This window comes from Chelon labrosus (assembly GCF_963514085.1).
Source record: "Chelon labrosus genome assembly, chromosome: 6".
Taxonomy (NCBI): domain Eukaryota; kingdom Metazoa; phylum Chordata; class Actinopteri; order Mugiliformes; family Mugilidae; genus Chelon; species Chelon labrosus.
The window spans coordinates 13,133,451-13,153,244 of NC_140342.1; the positions used below are offsets into that span (position 1 = coordinate 13,133,451).

The 19,794-nt window shown below is 41.7% G+C and overlaps 1 protein-coding gene across 1 annotated transcript; it reads right to left on the reverse strand.

Annotated features, from left to right (window-relative positions):
• Positions 1–587: 587 nt before the first annotated feature.
• LOC311489890 (uncharacterized protein) lies at positions 588–19,452 on the reverse strand (the record flags this gene model as incomplete). The annotated part of the gene is made up of 42 exons (XM_084547200.1): positions 588–1,023; positions 1,115–1,398; positions 1,507–1,695; positions 2,016–2,132; positions 2,425–2,562; positions 2,690–2,797; positions 2,884–3,039; positions 3,197–3,304; positions 3,544–3,681; positions 3,802–3,873; positions 4,091–4,198; positions 4,791–4,898; positions 5,048–5,122; positions 5,453–5,525; positions 5,875–6,053; positions 8,426–8,623; positions 8,857–9,024; positions 9,207–9,371; positions 9,484–9,702; positions 9,846–9,953; positions 10,068–10,118; positions 10,233–10,416; positions 10,576–10,682; positions 10,792–10,864; positions 10,944–11,095; positions 12,335–12,418; positions 12,632–12,868; positions 13,142–13,240; positions 13,703–13,766; positions 14,042–14,095; positions 14,179–14,223; positions 14,455–14,499; positions 14,724–14,807; positions 14,942–15,097; positions 15,215–15,277; positions 15,445–15,480; positions 15,600–15,665; positions 15,858–15,974; positions 16,456–16,500; positions 16,692–16,826; positions 16,986–17,057; positions 19,330–19,452. The coding sequence occupies 42 exons, from the start codon at positions 19,450–19,452 to the stop codon at positions 763–765; spliced, it is 5,064 nt and encodes a 1,687-aa protein (XP_084403326.1). The 3' UTR covers positions 588–762.
• Positions 19,453–19,794: the final 342 nt, after the last annotated feature.

The following is a 19,794-nucleotide window of genomic DNA, read 5'->3' on the forward strand; positions in this document are numbered from 1 at the left end:
CAATGTCAGCATTGCCAAAATACAAAGGGTTTGACAAATGAGCAGGCCCCCGAGAGTGCAAGTGCAGTAGCCCCTCTCTGAGAATCAATGATACAGAGACCCCTCTGTGTTGTACCTGTATGTGTGTGAGGGAGAGAGCCGTGCGTGTTTGTGTGTGCCAAGCTACACTGTATGCAAGTTGCAAGTTAAAAATGATTGTTTTCAGACACCCACTTTGCCCTATCATGACGTCGTTGGGTGGAGGTTGGAAATGTAATAATGATGATGTACAATCTTTTTGTGTGTATAAACGTGCACTGTGAAAAGTTAGAGAGAGCACCGCACTGTCAGTCCTCTGTCTTATTGCACTGAGTGTTCTCTTGTTTTGCGTAATAAAAAAAGAAAAGGAAAAAAAAAAAAAACACGTTTGAGGAAAAAAAGTACTGTATTCTGATTGTCACTTGGGTTCTGTTGAGAGAAATAAATAAATATGAACTTGAAACCTGCTATGGAAAAAAAAAACAGCAACTGTGTCTTGTTGAAATAATTCATTTTTCTCCAGGCTTGTAGTTGTTTCCAAATGTTTGAGACGTTGAACTCTGAATGACTCGCAGTCTTGGAATCCTTTTAAACATTTTAATTAAGGAGAAACACAACTTGGATGAAAAGGGAAGTGGATTTTACAGAAAATAATAAAAATAATAAAAAAGTTTCTTTTGAAAAATATAGCCTGTTTATAACCCTAGTGTAGACTAGTTACAACTTAAAGCAGCAAGAGGTACTTTATTTTTCTCGTAGGCACACATTACACTGGCTGACTTTGCTTCGTTGTCGGTCGGCAGCTTTGATGGTGTGGGGCTTTCTGGTGACAAACTGCTCATTCTGACCCACCGCGGTCAGCCAAAAACTGTACAGGTTGGTAAAGTAGTGGCAGGAACCCCGTGCACCTTGGCACTCAATGAAGGGGTGAGTTCGAAAATCCTTAAGGCAGCTCCCGGAAGAAGTCAATGACTGGCCGCCGCCATCGTCACCTGCTCCTGTGTGCTGAACAAGAGAAGGCGGCAGGTACAGTGAGGGGAGGTAATAGATTTATTATTTTTTCCACACATACAATCAAGCTATTTATCACACTCACCAGGAGGAAAGAAAACCCTGTCCACAAACTCCTCCAGCCAGGCGGGCATGCAGGGATTCTATGATCCTGGCTGTGAAATGCCACAGCAGGAGAAAACGTCTCACACACCACACAGCGGCTGATGTGGGAGCTAATTTCCACCCCGAAGAACGGCATCATAGGTATGGGAGCGGTGGTAGAGAGCCAGTAGGATCTGCTATTGCGACTGGAATAGTAACAGGCTGCTTTGTTGCAGTAAGAGAAAGGCATGGTGGAAAAAACAGGGAGGCAGGAGCCAGGCTGGCCTGCAGGGGGAAGAAAATAAAAGAGATGGTAAGAGAAACACAGATGAAAGGCTGTTCCATACACTGCAAGATGATATTTCAAGATGATATTTTTACACTGGGACTTACCCAGATCTTGTGTGTGAGCCTTCTCTTGTCCCTCCAGGTGAATGAGACTGTAGCCCACCCAAAGCTCGCTGCTGTCTGCAGGACACCGTGGCACCTGATCTGACTGGCTGTGGACAACCAAGAGAAAGCCAAACCTCGATGCCCCCGCATGGCCTGGCTCACCTGGATCACCAGGTGGACCTGGGATACCTGGAGGAGGAAGGAGTTGAACAAAGTGCCAGATGGTGACATGAAAGGAGGGTAAAATGGAGGAAGAGATAAGGAGATATAAAATGTCTTAGCCCTGAGTGAATGGCCAGAACTCTATTCAGACTTCTTTCTGCATGAACTGTCGCATCTAATGAGATTCTGGCCTGTTATCAGTCCTGAGAGTTTCTATTACATACAGATATCTTTTATTTTGGCAACCCTATGTGTGTGATGGGTGGAAACATCATCAAGAACCCCCACGCAAGTCCAGTTGCCTTTGGTACAGTTTTGTTTCAGATAGACTGTGTCTGCACGCTCACCTTGAGGTCCTGTAAATCCTCGTTGACCAACAACTCCTGGGTCTCCAACCTGACCATCAAGACCAGGAGGACCTGGTATACCAGGCAGGCCCAAGGATCCCGGAGGACCCTTCTCACCTGGATGACACAAATAAAAACAATCACGTACATTCAGGATAAACACGTACAGACACATACAAGCAACTTGGTCATCATGAGGATAGATAAGCTTTTGTAATTTTTGTACAAGAATGTACAACAAGATTAGGTGTGCTGCATCTGAAACGAGTGTCAGATATTCAGCCAGTACAAACAAACAAAAAACGGGTCGGATGCAGTTAGAAGAAGATGAAAGGACAACATGCATTTGTAGAGACAAAGGGCTAAAATGTACACATACTTGCACAAAGAATACATAACATTTGCTTACCCTTACGTCCTGGAGTACCAGGAGGACCCACGTCCCCTCTGAACCCCACAGGTCCCGGGGGACCTTGTGCTCCCGAGATTGCAAGGGGAAGAAACCCAGGATCTTCTCTGATGAAATCACCAGGGGGACCTTTGATACCTGGAAAACAAATAATACACTGATCATTAGATGAAAGTACCAAATGTTTGTTGAATAAATCATAATGAATTAAAAATTTGACTTTTTATATATTCATTATATACATATTTTCTGTTGTGTTATTCACCCATATCTCCAACTATGCCAGTTTCTCCCTTACGGCCTTGGGGCCCCGGGACACCTTGGAGACCTTTGGGTCCCGGAACACCCCTTGGACCAACAGGACCTTGTTCACCTGTCAATATGAGGTAAGAGTTGAAGTGCATTTAAGTGGATTTCATTGTAAAATACTGATGGTATATGTCTGGAACTGTAATGTACCTTTTGGTCCTGCACGCCCTACGGAGTTCTGAGCTCCAGTGAGTCCTGGAAGACCCTTGTTTCCCTTACGCCCTGGCAACCCAGGGAAGCCAACTGGCCCTGGGTCTCCTTTCAAAAGAATGCTACTGCCTGGTGCTCCAGGTTCGCCAGGAGGACCTAAAAACAATTCAGATGTAAACTAATATATAAAATGGCACATATACGCATTTTTTTTTATCTGCATAAAACCCAATGTTCTTTCCTACGTTCGGCCTATTGAAGATGAAAACAAATGTAGACAAATGAGTGAATATACACCTGTATGTTCACACACCTGTTGGTCCTGGAAGTCCTTCATATCCTCCATCTCCGTAGGTTCCTGGCAATGGTGTCTGGCAATTTCTGCCAGGGAAACCTGGTTCTCCCGGGACCCCTGCAAGACCTGAACAAAGAAATTCATGACCATACATACCAATGAGTAGGTGAACGCATTTCAGGAAATGAGAGCAAAAGTACTTTAATGTTAGACAATTAAAAAACACATGCAACGTAATTTTATTGGACTTACACTTATGGTATTGTGAATAGACAAGGACTTAATAACAAGAAAACTATTTTTTGTAAATTGTACACCTACAGTACGTGAGACAAAATATATTTACAATGTAGATCAAAGTGAAAATAAGATACCTGTACTGCCAGGTGGGCCCCTTGGGCCTTTAAGACCAGGAAGAGTATATCCAGGTTGTCCTGGGGGGCCCATGTGACCTTTGACTCCAGGAAAGCCATTTGGTCCTGGAGGGCCAGGGATATCTTTGCCTTGATTTATAAGTGAGTACATATAAAACACAGCATTATATAATATATTATCACATTTACTCATCTACTATTTACTATATATACTATATACTGTATATATAGTGGCTTTAACATTCTTACCACTTGTTCCCTTCGCCCCTTTTGGACCTCTTAGTCCATCCAGTCCGTCCAGACCTGGTGGTCCAGGAGGCCCTACATAAAACCATAAAACATAAAACAGCATTAACCATGGAAACTTGTGTCTGGGTAATTTTACTTGAATATATTACTGTCCACATTTAAACTATTCATCTAAAAATCAAGCCAAGTAATTTCACAGTAATATCAATGACAAAGTGTACAGTTAAGTGTATATCCTGCTTATCCAATGGCGGTAAGACAACGAACATAACAGCACGTATCACAGCACCTGGAGGCCCATATGGGCCGGGTGGGCCTGGTGGTCCCACACCTCCGGGATCACCTGGAAGACCTGGAATTCCTGGAAGACCTGATAGACCTCGTGGCCCAGGGAGGCCTGTGGATACATGTACATAAAAGAATTCAAACCAACATGTAAACATAAAGCACAAAATTCAAACTGTGGAATAATAATAATAATAATAATAATAATAATCTTTGATGGTTTTCCAGTGTGATGATCAGCTTTTTCTGAGCTCCTCAGAAGGCTCCTTTGTCTGTGCCATCTTACGCTTCCACATAAACAGACTGTGATAAATCCCTGATTTTTTTTAAACAAAACAGGGCCCGGAAGTAGTCTCATCACACTTTCTGAAAACAGTTTAGAGAGCTGTGACAATACGCTGATGTTTTGAGTCATTTTTATGCAGAAATGCTATATGCATTAAATGCACTGTTATTATGTCAGTGAACGTGAGCCTTAAAGTCATTTAGGTGAGATTAAATTATAATGGCTAATTGCACAAACCACTGTTTTTCTTTATGATGAGTAATGTGTGACATCTCAGGACAGGGTGTAAGTTGTTATTATTCTGAATCGGACCTTGAGTCAGCATTTATAGGTTCAAAGGATGAATATCAGCAGCACCCATTTATCTATACTACTGGAGAATATTCATTTTCAAATCCAGATCTTTGCAAGAAATTACCTGGTCCTCCTTGCCTTCCTGATTCCCCAGGAACGCCCAGCTGGCCAAGTCGTCCTGGCCTTCCCCTTGGTCCCGGGTCACCTGGATCTCCTGGACTCCCTCTAGGTGCTAGAAAAAAGTATTTTTTATAAATGCTGGGTATGTCAACCTAGGGAGGAAAACTGGCAGATCTCGTGTAAGACAGATTTAAACGGATCTCCCTCGTCAAAATTTAAATAAATGGGTTCTCTGTTCATTGTGGCATTTTCTTGGCTCACCATATGGCCCATTTTCCCCTGGCAATCCTTTGGGTCCAGGTGGACCTGGCTGTCCGAAGGATTGTCCCCAATCACCTGGAAAAGATTGAGACAATATTAGGTTCGGGCCAAATGAATGAGACATGTAAAGAAGAAGCTGTGGGGAGCTGTAGGGACTGTTGACCCCAGAGCTGCTTCTGTGACCCACAGACACCTTGCCCACCACTCCAAGTGTGATCATTCTCTGTGTTTACAAATGAATATGTGAAATGCATAGATTTAGATTTAAAACATCTTGAGAGCTCGTCTTATTACTATACACCAGAGAAAACTGTCAGTCGATTTACTTCCTCCTGCCTAAACTTTAATTACTAATCACAACATGAAATCAGCTATAGCACTGAAAAAGACACATAACCCTGTCCTATGACTTGCCTTTGGCACCGGGTAAACCTGGTAGCCCAGGGATCCCCGTATGCCCTGTGGGTCCTGGATCTCCCTGTAACATACATTAAACACATTAATAATTTAGCACATCTCTTCTGAGTATGACATATAATAAATTGCCTCTAAAGCTATAGTGGGCTTCCATCAAGTCAAGTTAAAAACATCCTTAAATGGACAGAATACGGCAAATGTGGAAAGAAATGGCTGCATATTACAGACAGCTGGAATGATCTAAAATGAGGGTGTGTGCGCATATTTAGTGTAATTTCATTCAAGTGTAAATACATGTTTTGTAGATTTATTGAATGTGGCACCACATTGTTTATTTCCTTCTGATGACAGATAATAAATTAAGAAGGTGTCTTTGAAATACAAGACAATGAAGTAAGTTTACTGTGTACCTGATCTCCACCTTGGCCTACATAGCCCCTTGGACCAGCAACACCTTTAATTCCAGGCCACCCAGGAGGTCCTGGTGGTGCTGTCTGGCCTGGAGCACCGGAGATGCCCTTAAATCCTGGTGGACCAGGATATCCAGCTGGCCCTGAATCACCTGGCATTCCCCTTGCACCCTTTGAGCCTAAAGGACATATTGCATTAAACATCATGTGGCCCTGTGGTGTTTATAACATTCCACAATGTGTTGTCCTATGGAAGAAAAAAATAAAACATATAATTTCTAAAAGATTGATAAATTAAATCAAAGATCCATTGCCTGGGAGTCCTGGCTCGCCGGGTAGACCCTTACTCCCCGAAATTCCAAATGAGCCAACTGTTACATTCACGATATTTGGTTCTCCTGGTAATCCTGGGGGTCCGGGTAAACCTGCATAGACAGAGTTGAAATTAAATGTGTACTGTTCTGATTCAGAAGATCAAAAGTGCAAAACAAACACCTAAAACAAAGAGTAAAGATGTGGCCTTCCTAAATCCTCCCACATCATAGGTGGTTAGCCACTACTGCAGCTCTTGTGCAGACTGGTTGCTCGGTTGCTACAGAGTTATTGTGTACAATACAATACGATACGATACAACTTTATTTGTCAGTTTGTGCTGAAATTCTTTTTGCATCCCTGGGCAGCTCATTTAAGGATAATAAACAATACATACATGTAAGACATATAGTGTCACTAGACCGACACGTGGACATACATGTAGGACATAAAGCATCAACGGACAAACATGAGACTACAACATGGTCATAGGTATGTGGCTCTTCTTTCCGCTATATTTCTAGGTTTTATGTGAATGGTGATGGCAAGCCAAAGTTTGATTCATTAAAATTTACAAAATGTTTTGCAATATTTGAACAAACCTCTCAGATCCTTAAATTGTACACTGCAAAAAGCCAGCTTTCAAAAACAAGAAAACACAAAAATTTGTTGTGTATTACTTAAAATGAGCAAAATTATCTGCCAACAGAACAAGAACATTTGTCTTGTCAAGACTTTCCAGAATAAGTAAAAATATCTAACCTCAATGAACGCACACATACCTCAAAATTAGTGTATTCTCACTAATAACAAGTGCATTTTTCTTGATTTAAATGAAATATATGAGACCTATTTTCTCAATGTTTTAAAATATTCTTAAATTAAGAAAATGCTAGTCTCATCAACTTGCAATAATGCCATGCACTAGGAATATATTTCTTGAAACCAGCAAAGTTATACAGGGTTCATACACATTTTTCATGGTCAGATTCAAGCACTTTTCAAGCACTTTTAAGGGTCATTTTCAAAAATTTCCAGCCCCTTATCGCTGGGGTAAAATACATATCTACAGGAATATAAGTACTGATGATTATTTTTTTCACTTTTTATCACAATTATGTACATTGTATTATGCTGTAAACATCTGAAATGATGTTACATAATAGCAAAAAGTTTAGAAATTAAAGGAGAACAAGTTTTATTCAAAAAAAGGAAGCCACTTGACGTTCTTCAGGCACACCTGGGCATCTCAAACGGCTATCCACGGCCTCCAGCCTGGTGTGGTTGCTCCATCTTCTGCTGCCAGCGTTCTACATGACCCCATTAACTGCACAGTAATTCCACTGTGTGGACACACAGTTTTGGGTTCTCCATCCCACCACAACTCCTGTCGGTTTGATTCATTTTTTTTGCTTATTTGCTTTATTTGTTTGGGTCAAATATTTTCTTTTGTTGCTCATTTGGTTTATTTCTGTGTGGGTCATTTGGTTAAATATTTTCATTCGCGGGGTGGCACACTGGCGTGGTGGTTAGCACTGATGTCTCACAGCAAAAAGGTTCCGTGGTTCCGTGGGCCAACTGGGCCTTTCTGTCTGCATGGGTTCTCTCCAGGTACTCCGGCTTCCTCCCACCGTCCAAAGACGTGCTCATTAGGTTCATTGGTGATTCTAAATTGGCTGTAGGTGTGCATGTGAGTGTGAATGGTTGTCTGTCTCTCTGTGTCAGCCCTGTGATAGACTGAAGACATGTCCAGGGTGTATCCCACCTCGCATTTTCGTTCGTTTATTTGGGTTAATATCCAGCTGTTGGGTTTGTTGGATGGGAGGGTGGAGGTTTGAACCAAGGTTATAATAGTTAACGAAAACGAACGGAATAACGAAAACCAAAATTGAAAAAACAATTTCGTTAACTGAAATAAATAAAAACAAAAATTAAAAGAAAAAAAACGATAACTAACTGAAACTGTATAGCAATGTGTGGAAACATCAAATTGTATTAAATGTTTAATAACAGGAAAAAAAGCAAAAATACATTGATCAGCCATAACATAAAAACCACTGACAGGTCAAGTCAATAACACTGGCCATCTTGTGACAATACAATGTTCTGCTGGGAAACTTTTGGACCAGGCACTCATGTGGATGTGACATGTACTACCCACCTAGACCAGACCAGGCACCCCAACCCCATAGCAATGACACTCCTTGATGGCAGCAGCCATCCCCACATATAGCTCAGTGTAAGTCCAGGGCTTTAGAGATGTACAGGTGTTGGTAGATGTAAAGAAACTTACCTTTTCTACCACGTGGTCCTGGATCTCCTGTGCCACCTGGACGACCATTAAAGCCTCTCTCTCCTTGTTTGCCTCTTGGTCCTGGAGGCCCAGGTGGACCTGTGAAACCGCTGGCTCCTGGCCTGCCAGGGTACCCCCTTTCACCTACAGAAATTAAATGAAAGGTCTTGCTGTAATCAGGGCAGACTGGTTTAAAAATTATGTTGCAGTGTGTACAGAAGTGCAAGTGCAGTTGACAGATTAAGTAAAACCATTCTGATTGGAAACTAGCTCCTTTGAGTGAAATAACTAGGCCATGCAGCTTTGGGCTACATTTTATAATCTATTTGAAATTAGTTTACATAAATTGAAATGATGAAGGAAAACTGTTGACTGACCTTTCTGTCCTGGCCAGCCATCAGTCCCAAGATCTCCAGGTGGACCAGTGCTGCCTCTTGGTCCAGGCGGTCCAGGATCCCCGGGAGGACCAGGAAAACCTTGTCGACCCTTCTGTCCATGACCAGGTGGACCTATATCTCCCTTCAAACCCTTCTGACCAGGGTGGCCTATGCAGCATTATGAAATTCAGTGTGACAAATATGGATGTTTTGATGGTGGCTACCACCTAGTTTACATCAGTCTGCTACTACTGTATATATTGTTTGACATGATAAAATTGGAAGGGCTTATCAGGAATGAATAACAAAATCACATTAATGACATTTGCTACATGCTATAGTGTGTTCACCTTGGTTTCCTCTGATTCCAGGGTTTCCCGGAGGTCCTGGAGGTCCTGTTGTACTTGTTAATTCACAGTGAGTAAAGGGTGGGCCCGGGGCACCTATGTCTCCAGGGTCACCATTGTCACCTGGCTCTCCTTTATGGCCTGGTTGTCCAGGTCGGCCTTGTGTGCCTGTAATTGCAAAACACTGATTGTCAACCAATACCATTATTCAGAACTGACAGACTGTAGGTAGAGGAAATTTCCACTTTTTTTCCCCCATCAACCAGGCCTCGGTTAATACCTGGTATTCCTGGGTACCCAGGGATTCCAGGGTATCCTTTTTTACCCACAGCTCCAGGGAGACCAGGTGGGCCAGGTGGGGCCGGCCTAGTAGAGAGGACTTCTCCTGGTGCACCCTTCCTTCCTGGGGGACCAGGTAACCCAGGAATGCCTGGAGGACCATCCAGACTAATTCCACTGGGACCAGGATCACCTTGATCCCCATTTAAACCTGGAGGTCCTTTTACAAATGAGAGAAACATATAAGCACATAAAGAACCTTTACTTCTAATTAACTACATCTGACAATCTTGACAATGTGAATGCCCAATGACCATGAACAATTTACATTGCTTAATTGTGAACTTTTAAGGAACCGATTACCTGGAGGTCCAATTCCTCCAGTTTCACCATCATCGCCTTTCATGCCTTTGAGCCCAGGGTGTCCACTTACTCCAGGGAAACCAACTCTTCCTGGCTCACCTGGAATCCCTACGCGTAGGCCAAACAGAAACTTTGCAGCATTGACCGATAATATGTCACTGTGTTTCATTCATTGTATGTAACTGTGTCCAACCAGATCAAGTCAAGTCAATAGACACTGACTTGACACTTTCAGTACCTGGTGCTCCTGGCTCACCCTTAGGACCAGGTGGGCTAGTCCAGACATTTAGACAGAATGTTTCACCTAGTGACACAACAAAATATGCTTTTTGAGCCAGTGACACATCGCTTAATGCAGGACAGGGTATATTAGAACCAAGAACTGACCTGCAGGGCCTTGTCGTCCAGGAGCCCCTGGTACACCAGGAGGTCCCTGATTTCCTTTGGTTCCATCTATACCTTTAGGACCTGAAAACCCAGGACCTGGGAGACCTGCGGGCCCTGGATATCCTTTGGGTCCGGGAACACCTGGGTCACCTTTGGGACCAGGTAATCCTGCATATCCATCACCCTGTAAAAACATGATGTAATATGGGAAGTGCAGAACCAAAAGTGAAGCAGTGGAATATTGTTACATGTGCAGTGTAATTAACTCGATAAAATTAAAAGATTAATCCTACCTTATATTCCAAAAATTACATGTACAAGATTTAAATATACACACACTCACCGGTAGGCCAGGGTCTCCCGCAATCCCAGGGGAGCCATCCTGTCCTGGCCTACCTGTTCCTCCAGAAGGACCAGAATATCCAGGGTCTCCTTGGTCACCTTTGGATCCTTGACAAATAAAAGTTATAGAGTCTATGAACGCTTAACAATGGGTCTGGTGCATAAAAAACCTGAAATGGAATATTTTGTCTTGAAATTCTCTTTACCAGGGTCTCACCTTTAATGCCTACCGCAAAAAAGTCACCTTTTGGACCCTTTCGTCCCTTGAAACCAGCTATTCCCTGAAACCCCTGCAACAAAACTATGTGTCAAATACAAAATAAAATTTTTGTTGCTCTTACAAAGGCAATTTTAAACATGTGTCCTTACTTGTGGTCCTTCTGAGCCCTTGTCTCCTTTCAGTCCTGGGTCCCCCGTAAGGCCTTGAGATCCAGGTAACCCTGGACGGCCTGGATAACCAAGTGGACCAGAGGGCCCTTCACTCCCGCAACTAGACCTATATATACATTCCCCCTGACGACCTAAATGAGACAGATAAGGCAAAAACGGAGTAACTTTAATGCAATAATTTAGTCAGTAAAGCACAATTCTATATTCTCCACGCTTGCATGTCCATACACTGAATATAAGATCTCAAATCTGTCTTTGTTTCTGATATGTGATTAAAGCCGGGCTATTCAATTGGCGGCCCCCGGGCCGGGTCGGCCCCTGAGTAATTTTGTACCGGCCCTTACAGTGTCGTGTAGATTTTACATAAGGATAGTCTAATACAGCGCATGACTCAGTAGTCATCAGTAGTTGTCCATGTCAAGAGTGTTGCCAACCGTCCCTTGAAAAATCGTTCCGTATTTAGAAACAAAAGTACGCGTCCCGTATTGAGCTGAAACGGGACGCACTTTGTCCCGTATTACCGTGAGAATCAAAAATAGTGTGTAAAATGTCAATGGAAAGAATGAACAACAGGGCGCTTTATGTGAAAATTTACGGTAAACTTATTCCCAGGCCGTCTCCTGCTCTGTGACCAATGAGCTGACAGCGGGAATCCCGCTCATCTCATTGGTCAAGGTACTGTTACTCGCACTTTCTGTTTGAATTTTTCTTATTGCACTTTTACAAGAGGATTATTGGCTATTGTTTTATATTAATTTATACAGTTTTAAGTTGAGCAGGGCAGGTTTCTGTTTAAGAAAGATATTTATTTTATTCTGTTAATTTTGTATTAAAAATAAATTGTTGAATGATAATTTGTTGTGCATGTGTTTATATCACTCAAAAATATGCATCTAATTGAATTTAGGTTTGAGTCAAATAGTTAAAAAATTGTTTCACACGCACAAAAAAGCTAAAAAAAAATTCACCACTCCGGGAAGGGTGAAGGCAATCGGGTCGGCTGGCCCTTCCAATGAGGTGTCAGTCTATTTTTCAGGGAGTTGGCAACCCTTTGTGCATATGTTGTTCTCCTTCAGTGTGTTGTTGTAATTTCTTTATTTGTTACCGTGATTACTTTTATTATCTGGCCCCTTAGTTTGCCTCAGTTTCATGAGCTGGCCCCTATTCCCAATTAATTCAATAGCCCTGGATTAAAGGAACCCCACTTATTAGGTAGATTCAAGTTTTTTCATGTCAGTGAGGATTCTTCCATGAACACATAAGTTATGGAGTTCTGTACTGAGGCCCTGATCTAGTGTCTTTGTCTCCTGTTGTTTGCAACTTACAGTCTTAGCCAGTGTAATTAATGTACACTGATTGTCATAAATCACCTTTAATTCCTCTCAGCCCCTTTCTTCCAGGAGAACCTTTGGGTCCATAGTCGCCTGGGTCCCCTGGGTCACCAGGCTTGCAGTCTGTTTGATCAACGAACCAGAAATGCTGACCAACATTAGTCAAACATGATGCATTCTTTGTTAAGATTGGAAGTAGTCAAATACTTACCACCACGTCCTAATCAGATGCCATCATGTTCGCCACCACCGCACGTACGGACACACAGACACCAGACGGTAAGTCATCATTGAAATGACAATGTATAAAAACTCATGACAAGCCAGCGGTTATTTAAATAATATTGTTTGTGAGATCAACTAGCACAAATAGGTAACTCCTATCTTGTGCATGATATGCAGTGAGAACAGACATACCTGGATGACCTGGAAGGCCTACGACACCTTTAGGTCCTGGAAGACCTTTAGCCCCCTTAGGTCCTGGAAATGGATTCATTTCAAAGTATTGTCCTGGCTCCCCCTTATAGCCTTTGGGACCGTTGGGGCCTCGTGGACCAGTAATTCCTGGCCCTTCTGGAAAAGTTAAAGATTATGTCAAACTAGCAATTGACTTAGAATCACCACCTATAGTTTTCAACATAAACCATAAACGGTGGATGCAATAACAGGCTTTGACTTATAGGATTATATTTAGTGAGTGCTACAACACTACACCTCTTGAGAATGGCTGTCTGGTTGTAATATTACAAGTGATGTACAATATGTGAACTATGTCCTATTACCATATACTGTGTATTGCACATTTAATTAAAAAAAAAAAAAACTGAGACAAAGGAAGACCCCAACCTGTTAACCCCATTTGGCCAGGAGGCCCGGGCATTCCCATAAACCCAGGATCCCCTGGGGCTCCATATTCTCCCGGGTACCCACGATCACCTTTAGGACCTGAAACATAAGATAAAAAAAATAAATAAAAAAGACATGCATGGTGTTTGGTTGTTTTATATACATCACTTATGGTTATGTAATAACTTAAAGGAATGTCCTGACAATGTCAAGTTATATTGTATTTCTAGGGAAGACTGGTGTTCCTGTAGTTACAGGAGTGGCTTTGGAAGATGGTTAAGGACACATGTTTCAATCATGTTGATGTTTTTTTTTAAGCTATTGTGACGGAAATTTGAAGTAAAAACATTTTACTTTGTAACCCCAGCCTGTTAGAGTGGTACCCGCTGGGTTATAAAGCACTTCTGCAATCTCTACATTGTCATACTGGTCAAAATACCAATGATATAAACTATCAAACTTTAACTAATGAAAACATTTTCATTGTTATATTTCACTTTTTTAAAAACAAGGAAAGAATAGTTTTATCACAGATTCAGCCTGTGGGTGCTGTGGTCTCACCTCTCAAATAATTTCCATTTAAAATGTACTCATCACCCGGGGGACCTGGATCTCCTGGATAACCCTGTTGGATGCAAGGACACAGTTCAGTAAATGTGATTGCTTAACTGAGCAACCACCAGATGGCAGTAGTCAAAATGTCCCTCTATATTTCCTATATTTCCACCTCTTATAACAAAAGCTGTAGCTGAAATGGCAACAAGCATTTGTCTTAGGATGTAGTTGAGTATCATCAGTCTGTTTTCAGAGAAACCTAATGTTTTTCCCAGTCACTTTCTTTCTAATTTGTTCAAATTAGAATGCAGCTTCATTTGAAGTTGTTCACACAAAGCACCTCACCTTTACTCCAGTTCTTCCATTGAGACCCGGAAGTCCGTTCGTTCCCTGCACACCCTGCAAACATTTCAGTGTATTTAACCTGAACAACGTCCGAATGTAATAACATGAGAGAAGGCCGAATCATAAGACAGGTGTACCTCAGGTCCTATTGGTCCATCAAAACCAGGAGATCCCGGGACACCCTGCACATGGAAATCAGCTGACAAATATGGCATGTGTATGCATGTGTAAAGGCACTTTGCTATCCGATTTAAGTCACCTACCTGTAATCCTGGTAATCCAGGGAATCCTTGCTCCCCTTTAATTTCTAGATGGTAGGAATCTCCTCTACCACCCTGATAAGGAACAAACTAAGCATTATTTTCTCCTTCTCTCAGACAGACCTGTAGACTAACAGAAAGAATAAAACGCACTCTCATGCCCTTTGGTCCACATGGTCCAGGAAGACCTAGCTCTCCCTGAGAAGAAAAAAACAAAAATAAAGATGCAGTTATGAAAAAACGTCACAATGGACACAGCAGGGCTGATTCCATCTTTATGTTCCATGCTGTATTACATTAGACTACACTACAACATGATAATGCTGTCTGGACTGACAATAATAAATGGGCTGTCATAAAATCCACAAAATCAGGAAGTTGTCAGTCTATGAAGGAATTAGAAATCCATTCTCTGGCTTCACCTTATAACCTTTGAGTGGAAGAAAGTCTGGAGGAGCTCCCACGATTTCTTCTGGTCCTTGTGGACCGGGTGGGCCCTGCTCACCCTAGAATGTGGAATTAAAGAAATGAATGCATTTACTGGAGTTGTAGGTTGGACTACATATGCACACATATGCAGTACAAAATCTCACTATTGTGACTATCAATAGTGGTACAGCTGTCAAAAGCAGTTTCTTACATTGTCACCTATATCGCCTGGTAGTGGTCGTCCAGGGTCACCCTGCACAACAAGCATAAGATAAATGGCTTGGCTTTGCAATTTTATTTTATTATTTACAGCATGAACAGGTAAAGACTGTGAAGTAGGTGACTCACCGGTGGGCCTCTCGCACCTCTAGGTCCTTCCAAGCCCTAAATGGAATCAAACGTACAAAATTTGCAGTAATGCATGTGTAAAGTAATGGTGTTGGGGTTTAGCCTTGAGCAACGTAAACATGAGAACTTTGTTTACCACAGGCCCAGGAGGGCCGGAAATACCAGTGTAGCCTTTAGGCCCAACGTTTCCACGTCTTCCCTGAAATGCCAAACAATCGTATGTTAAAGACAGTAAGTGTAAAGATGACGCAACATAAACTACAAACAAAAAGAAATGGCTCTAATCATTTTGACCCTTTCGTTATATTTTAGCATGCTCTTACAGAGAATCATTGTCATGTGTCAGAATAAGAACAGGAAACATACAGACGGACCGGGGTCTCCATCTCTCCCACGCTCCCCCTGTAAAGTGAAAAACAAAGATATGGCACATTACAAATAATCATGGAACTACACAATATGATCATTATAAAGCCCACCCTGTAAAAAAATCAGAATGTCTCCACTGTAGGAGAACTTGCCGGAAGTCCTGGAAGGGAAGATCCATACAACGGTTCTCCTTTAGTTCCTTTGGGTCCATGTAATCCCTGACAAAGACACAATAAACAGTTACATTATTCTGTAAATAATAGAATCGAATCGAATCGAATCGAATAGAATAGAATGTAGCCACAGGAAATAGAACAGCATATTTTTGAACTTATTCATCAATTTCACAAATTAGAGCAGAGCGTTTAAATGATGATGTGAAACATCCGTACAAAGTGAATTTTACTTACTGGTTGCCCTGGGAGACCAGGAACTCCAGGAGAACCATGGATTCCTGGTTGACCCCTTGTCCCATTACAGCCATCCACTCCTGGTAAACCAGGCTCACCGCCTGCTCCAGGGTAACCCTGAAGAATATTGAAGTATTATGTAGTCTACAATTGTGGAGCACAGTTTTTCTCACCTTAACTGAGAATGATAAAGAAATAATTTACGATATTTCCTGATCATATATTGTAATATCATTCATTTCATACATTTTAGTAAACACAAACACACAGTGAAGGGGCGGTGTATCAACAGTGTACCATCATTTATCCACTAGAGGGCATAGCAAGCACACGCTTCCACCCACTGAGCCATGAAGAGTCACAAGTAGTTTATGTTGAATGTACTACTACACGACATACAGTATTCACAAATGGTAGTCCCTGCTGCTGTAATCAAACGTTTATTTTAAACAAGAAGAAAATTAAGCATGTCAACTTCACTTTAAACCTTTGGGAATGAAGCCCAATTGCCTCAGAGAGTCACTCACCTCTACAGAACTATTACCGTCAGTGTGTTTGTGTTTTTCTCATTTGAAGGTAGATCTGCAACAATACTCACAGGTGAACCATTATGACCAGGAAAACCAGGAGGACCAGTCTTGCCCTGCAATGTAAAATTTCTGGGTTAAACTACACATTCAGTCTTTCTTTCCATCTGTCCCTGCCATTGCATTGCTTTCAATATGTTAAATACTACGCAATCATAATATATGAGTAGCTGTAGCCTTGATTTCATCTTTTTGTCTTGGATACAACATACGCACACACAACATGCACATAAACATGAGCACTAACACGGTCTCCTTTGGGCCCATCTGGGCCATATGATCCCATGGCTCCCCTTCTGCCTTTCTCCCCAGGTGGTCCTTCACCTCCCCAAGGCCCCATTGGCCCAGAGGGACCTTGGTTTCCCCGTTTTCCTGGAGGCCCCTACCAGGCAAAAAAAAAAAAGTAAATCATTAAAGGACACCATTTTTTTTGCCATTCATCTTATTTGTAGCCTTTATTGAAAGCAGCACTACTGTGTTAAACGATTCTTTCAGTATAGTTTTCAAGTTCATAATAACAGAAAAAGCAAAGAGTTCTTACTCGTGCACCTTTAGCCGGGAGGCATGAACACGAAGTACAGTTTCTATCTTGGCATGGGCCCTCAATCCCTCCCTGGAATGACAAATTCAGAGCAAATGACACGAAGCCGTTAGCAGGTTGATGAAAGATGGTTGGGCATCGGGTTGATCTGATAATAATTTGTATCTCACAGCTTTGAGAATCAGTCTTGAGAACTGACATGTTTTCCTGGAGACCGGACAGTCCTGATCAGAAAGCCCCAAACAAATCTGTGTTCTCACGCAGACTGGAGTAAACAACAAGCTCTCTGACCTTGATGAGAATCAATATAGTACACTCTAAGAAATAATTCATGGGGTTAGTAAGTATAGCTCAAATTCAAGAGCTTTTTCTGCATAAAAAAATAATTTTGTTATATGTATACAATATAATGTGGACATTCCCAGAGCCTGTGCCTTGCTAATGGGCCAAAAGAACTGAAAAACAGTATTTGAAGTGTTTCAAAAGATATTCCTCGAGTTGGATGATCTGAAAGCAAGCCCTGAGATAATGTTGCTAAAAAATAAGCTGCTGTATTAAAATGTGTTGTTTACATATTGTATGTAGTTGTACTGTGGCTGGTGTACTGTTTCTGGGACAGTTTTGCAGGGCTATTTTGTGTTGTAAGTAACATTTTTGTATTAAAAATTCAATATACACTCAATCCTGCTACTATAAGTGAGATGCTAACTGGACTTTCAATGTGTGATTTATGCTGACTTAGATAAATGAGTTATTGTACTAAAAAGAATAAGGTAACAATTTGCATGGATATTTCTGAGTAGAATGAAAGGAAAAAAAATAAGTTACAATAACTAGAAGGAGTAATTTTAACTCAATTAAAAGCCTTAATTAAGCTTGTAGAGGACAAGGCAAATCGTGTTGCTTGTACTGAAGTAATTGAGTTGGCCTAACTAGAGAAGTCTCAAGGCATGTACTCAATACTGGCTAAGTTGAAACAACTTAAAAATATCCATGCAAATTGTTACAGCAATGTTTTATGCTGAGTCAGCACATCATTTGTTAGAGTGTACAGTATAATGCTGCACGAGCAGCAGTCCACACGTCCAGACAGAATTCCCATCGATGTGCATGTGTATATTCAGTGAGGGGAATATTACACTGACTGTTTCTCAGACATTTAGTGATATTTTCTCAAACTTTACTAAATATTTGAATGAGTTTATGCTGGTCTAATCAGGTTCTTCTGCACATCATAAATCTGTCCCACTTTCTGGTTTACTTGTCCAAACTTTCATGGGATTCTCTCCATCAGTTAGAAGAAACTTAAAACAGCTGGGTGCGTTTTGAACATTGAGGGTCAATGCTTTAACCCAACTGGAGACAAGTAGTATGAGGTGAAGACAGTAGCAGATCTCCTTCATCAGAAATGATTCATAGCTTCTACTAAATTCTGACAATGCCTTCAGTCTGTGTTACTGTTTATAAGTTAGGCCTGCCTTAAATGTTACTGTACAACAAGCTATATGTATGCCAATGGTGTCAGGCATGACAATTTCTTAAATATTACATGTCTGTGAAAATTACCTGCAGTTACAGAGCGTTTTTTTGAGAATGTGGAATTTAAAAGTAGAAGGTTGTGTGCTGTGGGTGCGTAAGAGTGTGCTGTGTTGTGTGTATGTTCTTCTGTACCAAGTGTTTTCACTGTTTGTCTTCAATGAATAAATAATATAATATCTATATCTATCTATCTATCTATCGCGCTCTCTCTCTCTCTATATATATATATACATACATATATATATATATATATATACATATACATATATGTATAGCACTGTTAGATCTACGTAGATATAATCTGTTCAGTGAGCCAAAGTGACCATTACATTCCCAGTACATGTCCAATTTACATGACCAGCTCTTGTATTTGTATATGGAACATCAAGTTCTTCCTGTACACTGCAAGAAAACTGTTTAGGGTAAATAACATCAACATATAAGGAAGCGTCCAGGTGCATTAAATACATCAGACTTGTGGACCATAACTGTATAAACTGTATACATAAATAGGTCCTGATGTAAGACTGTTGGATAGTTGTTTGTGAAATGCGGCCCTAAACTGCATTCTTGGCAGTGGCACTCAAACAAATATGAAGAAACTTAGCATGAAGCATGTTCGATGTAGCTAGGAGGACCACATGGTCTGCAAAAAGCAGGGACAAGATCCTCCGATCACCGAACCCAACACCTTCCCCCACCCGGCTGCACCCGGAAATTCTGTTCATAAAAGTTATAAATGGAATCGGTGACAAAGCGTAGCCTTGGCGGAGTCCAACGCTCACCAAGAACAGGTCCGACTTACTTTTGGTAGGGGGCCTCTGTCGACATGGTAAGCCTCCTCCAAATCCACAAAACACGTGTGGACCAGTTGGGCAAATTCCCATTTCCCCTCTAGCACCCTAGCAAGGGTAAAGAGTTGGTCCATGGTTACATTTCCGGGACGAAAACCGCATTATTCCTGCTCGATAGACCAGACCCTCTTTTCCAGCACCCTGGCATAGACCAGGAGCGGAGGCTGAGGAGTGTGATCCCCCTATAGTTGGAACACGCCCTCTTGTCCCCTTTCTTAAAGATGGGGACCACCATCCCAGTCTGCCACTCCAGATGCACTGCCCCTGATGTCCATGCAATGTTGTAGAGACGTGTCAACCAGGACAGCCCTTGGGATCACAGGTGGTAATCAGTTGGCAGCTCTGCTCCTCTCTTTACCCAAGTGTCTAGAACATACGGTCACAGGTCAGATGATACGACTATAAAGTCAATGATC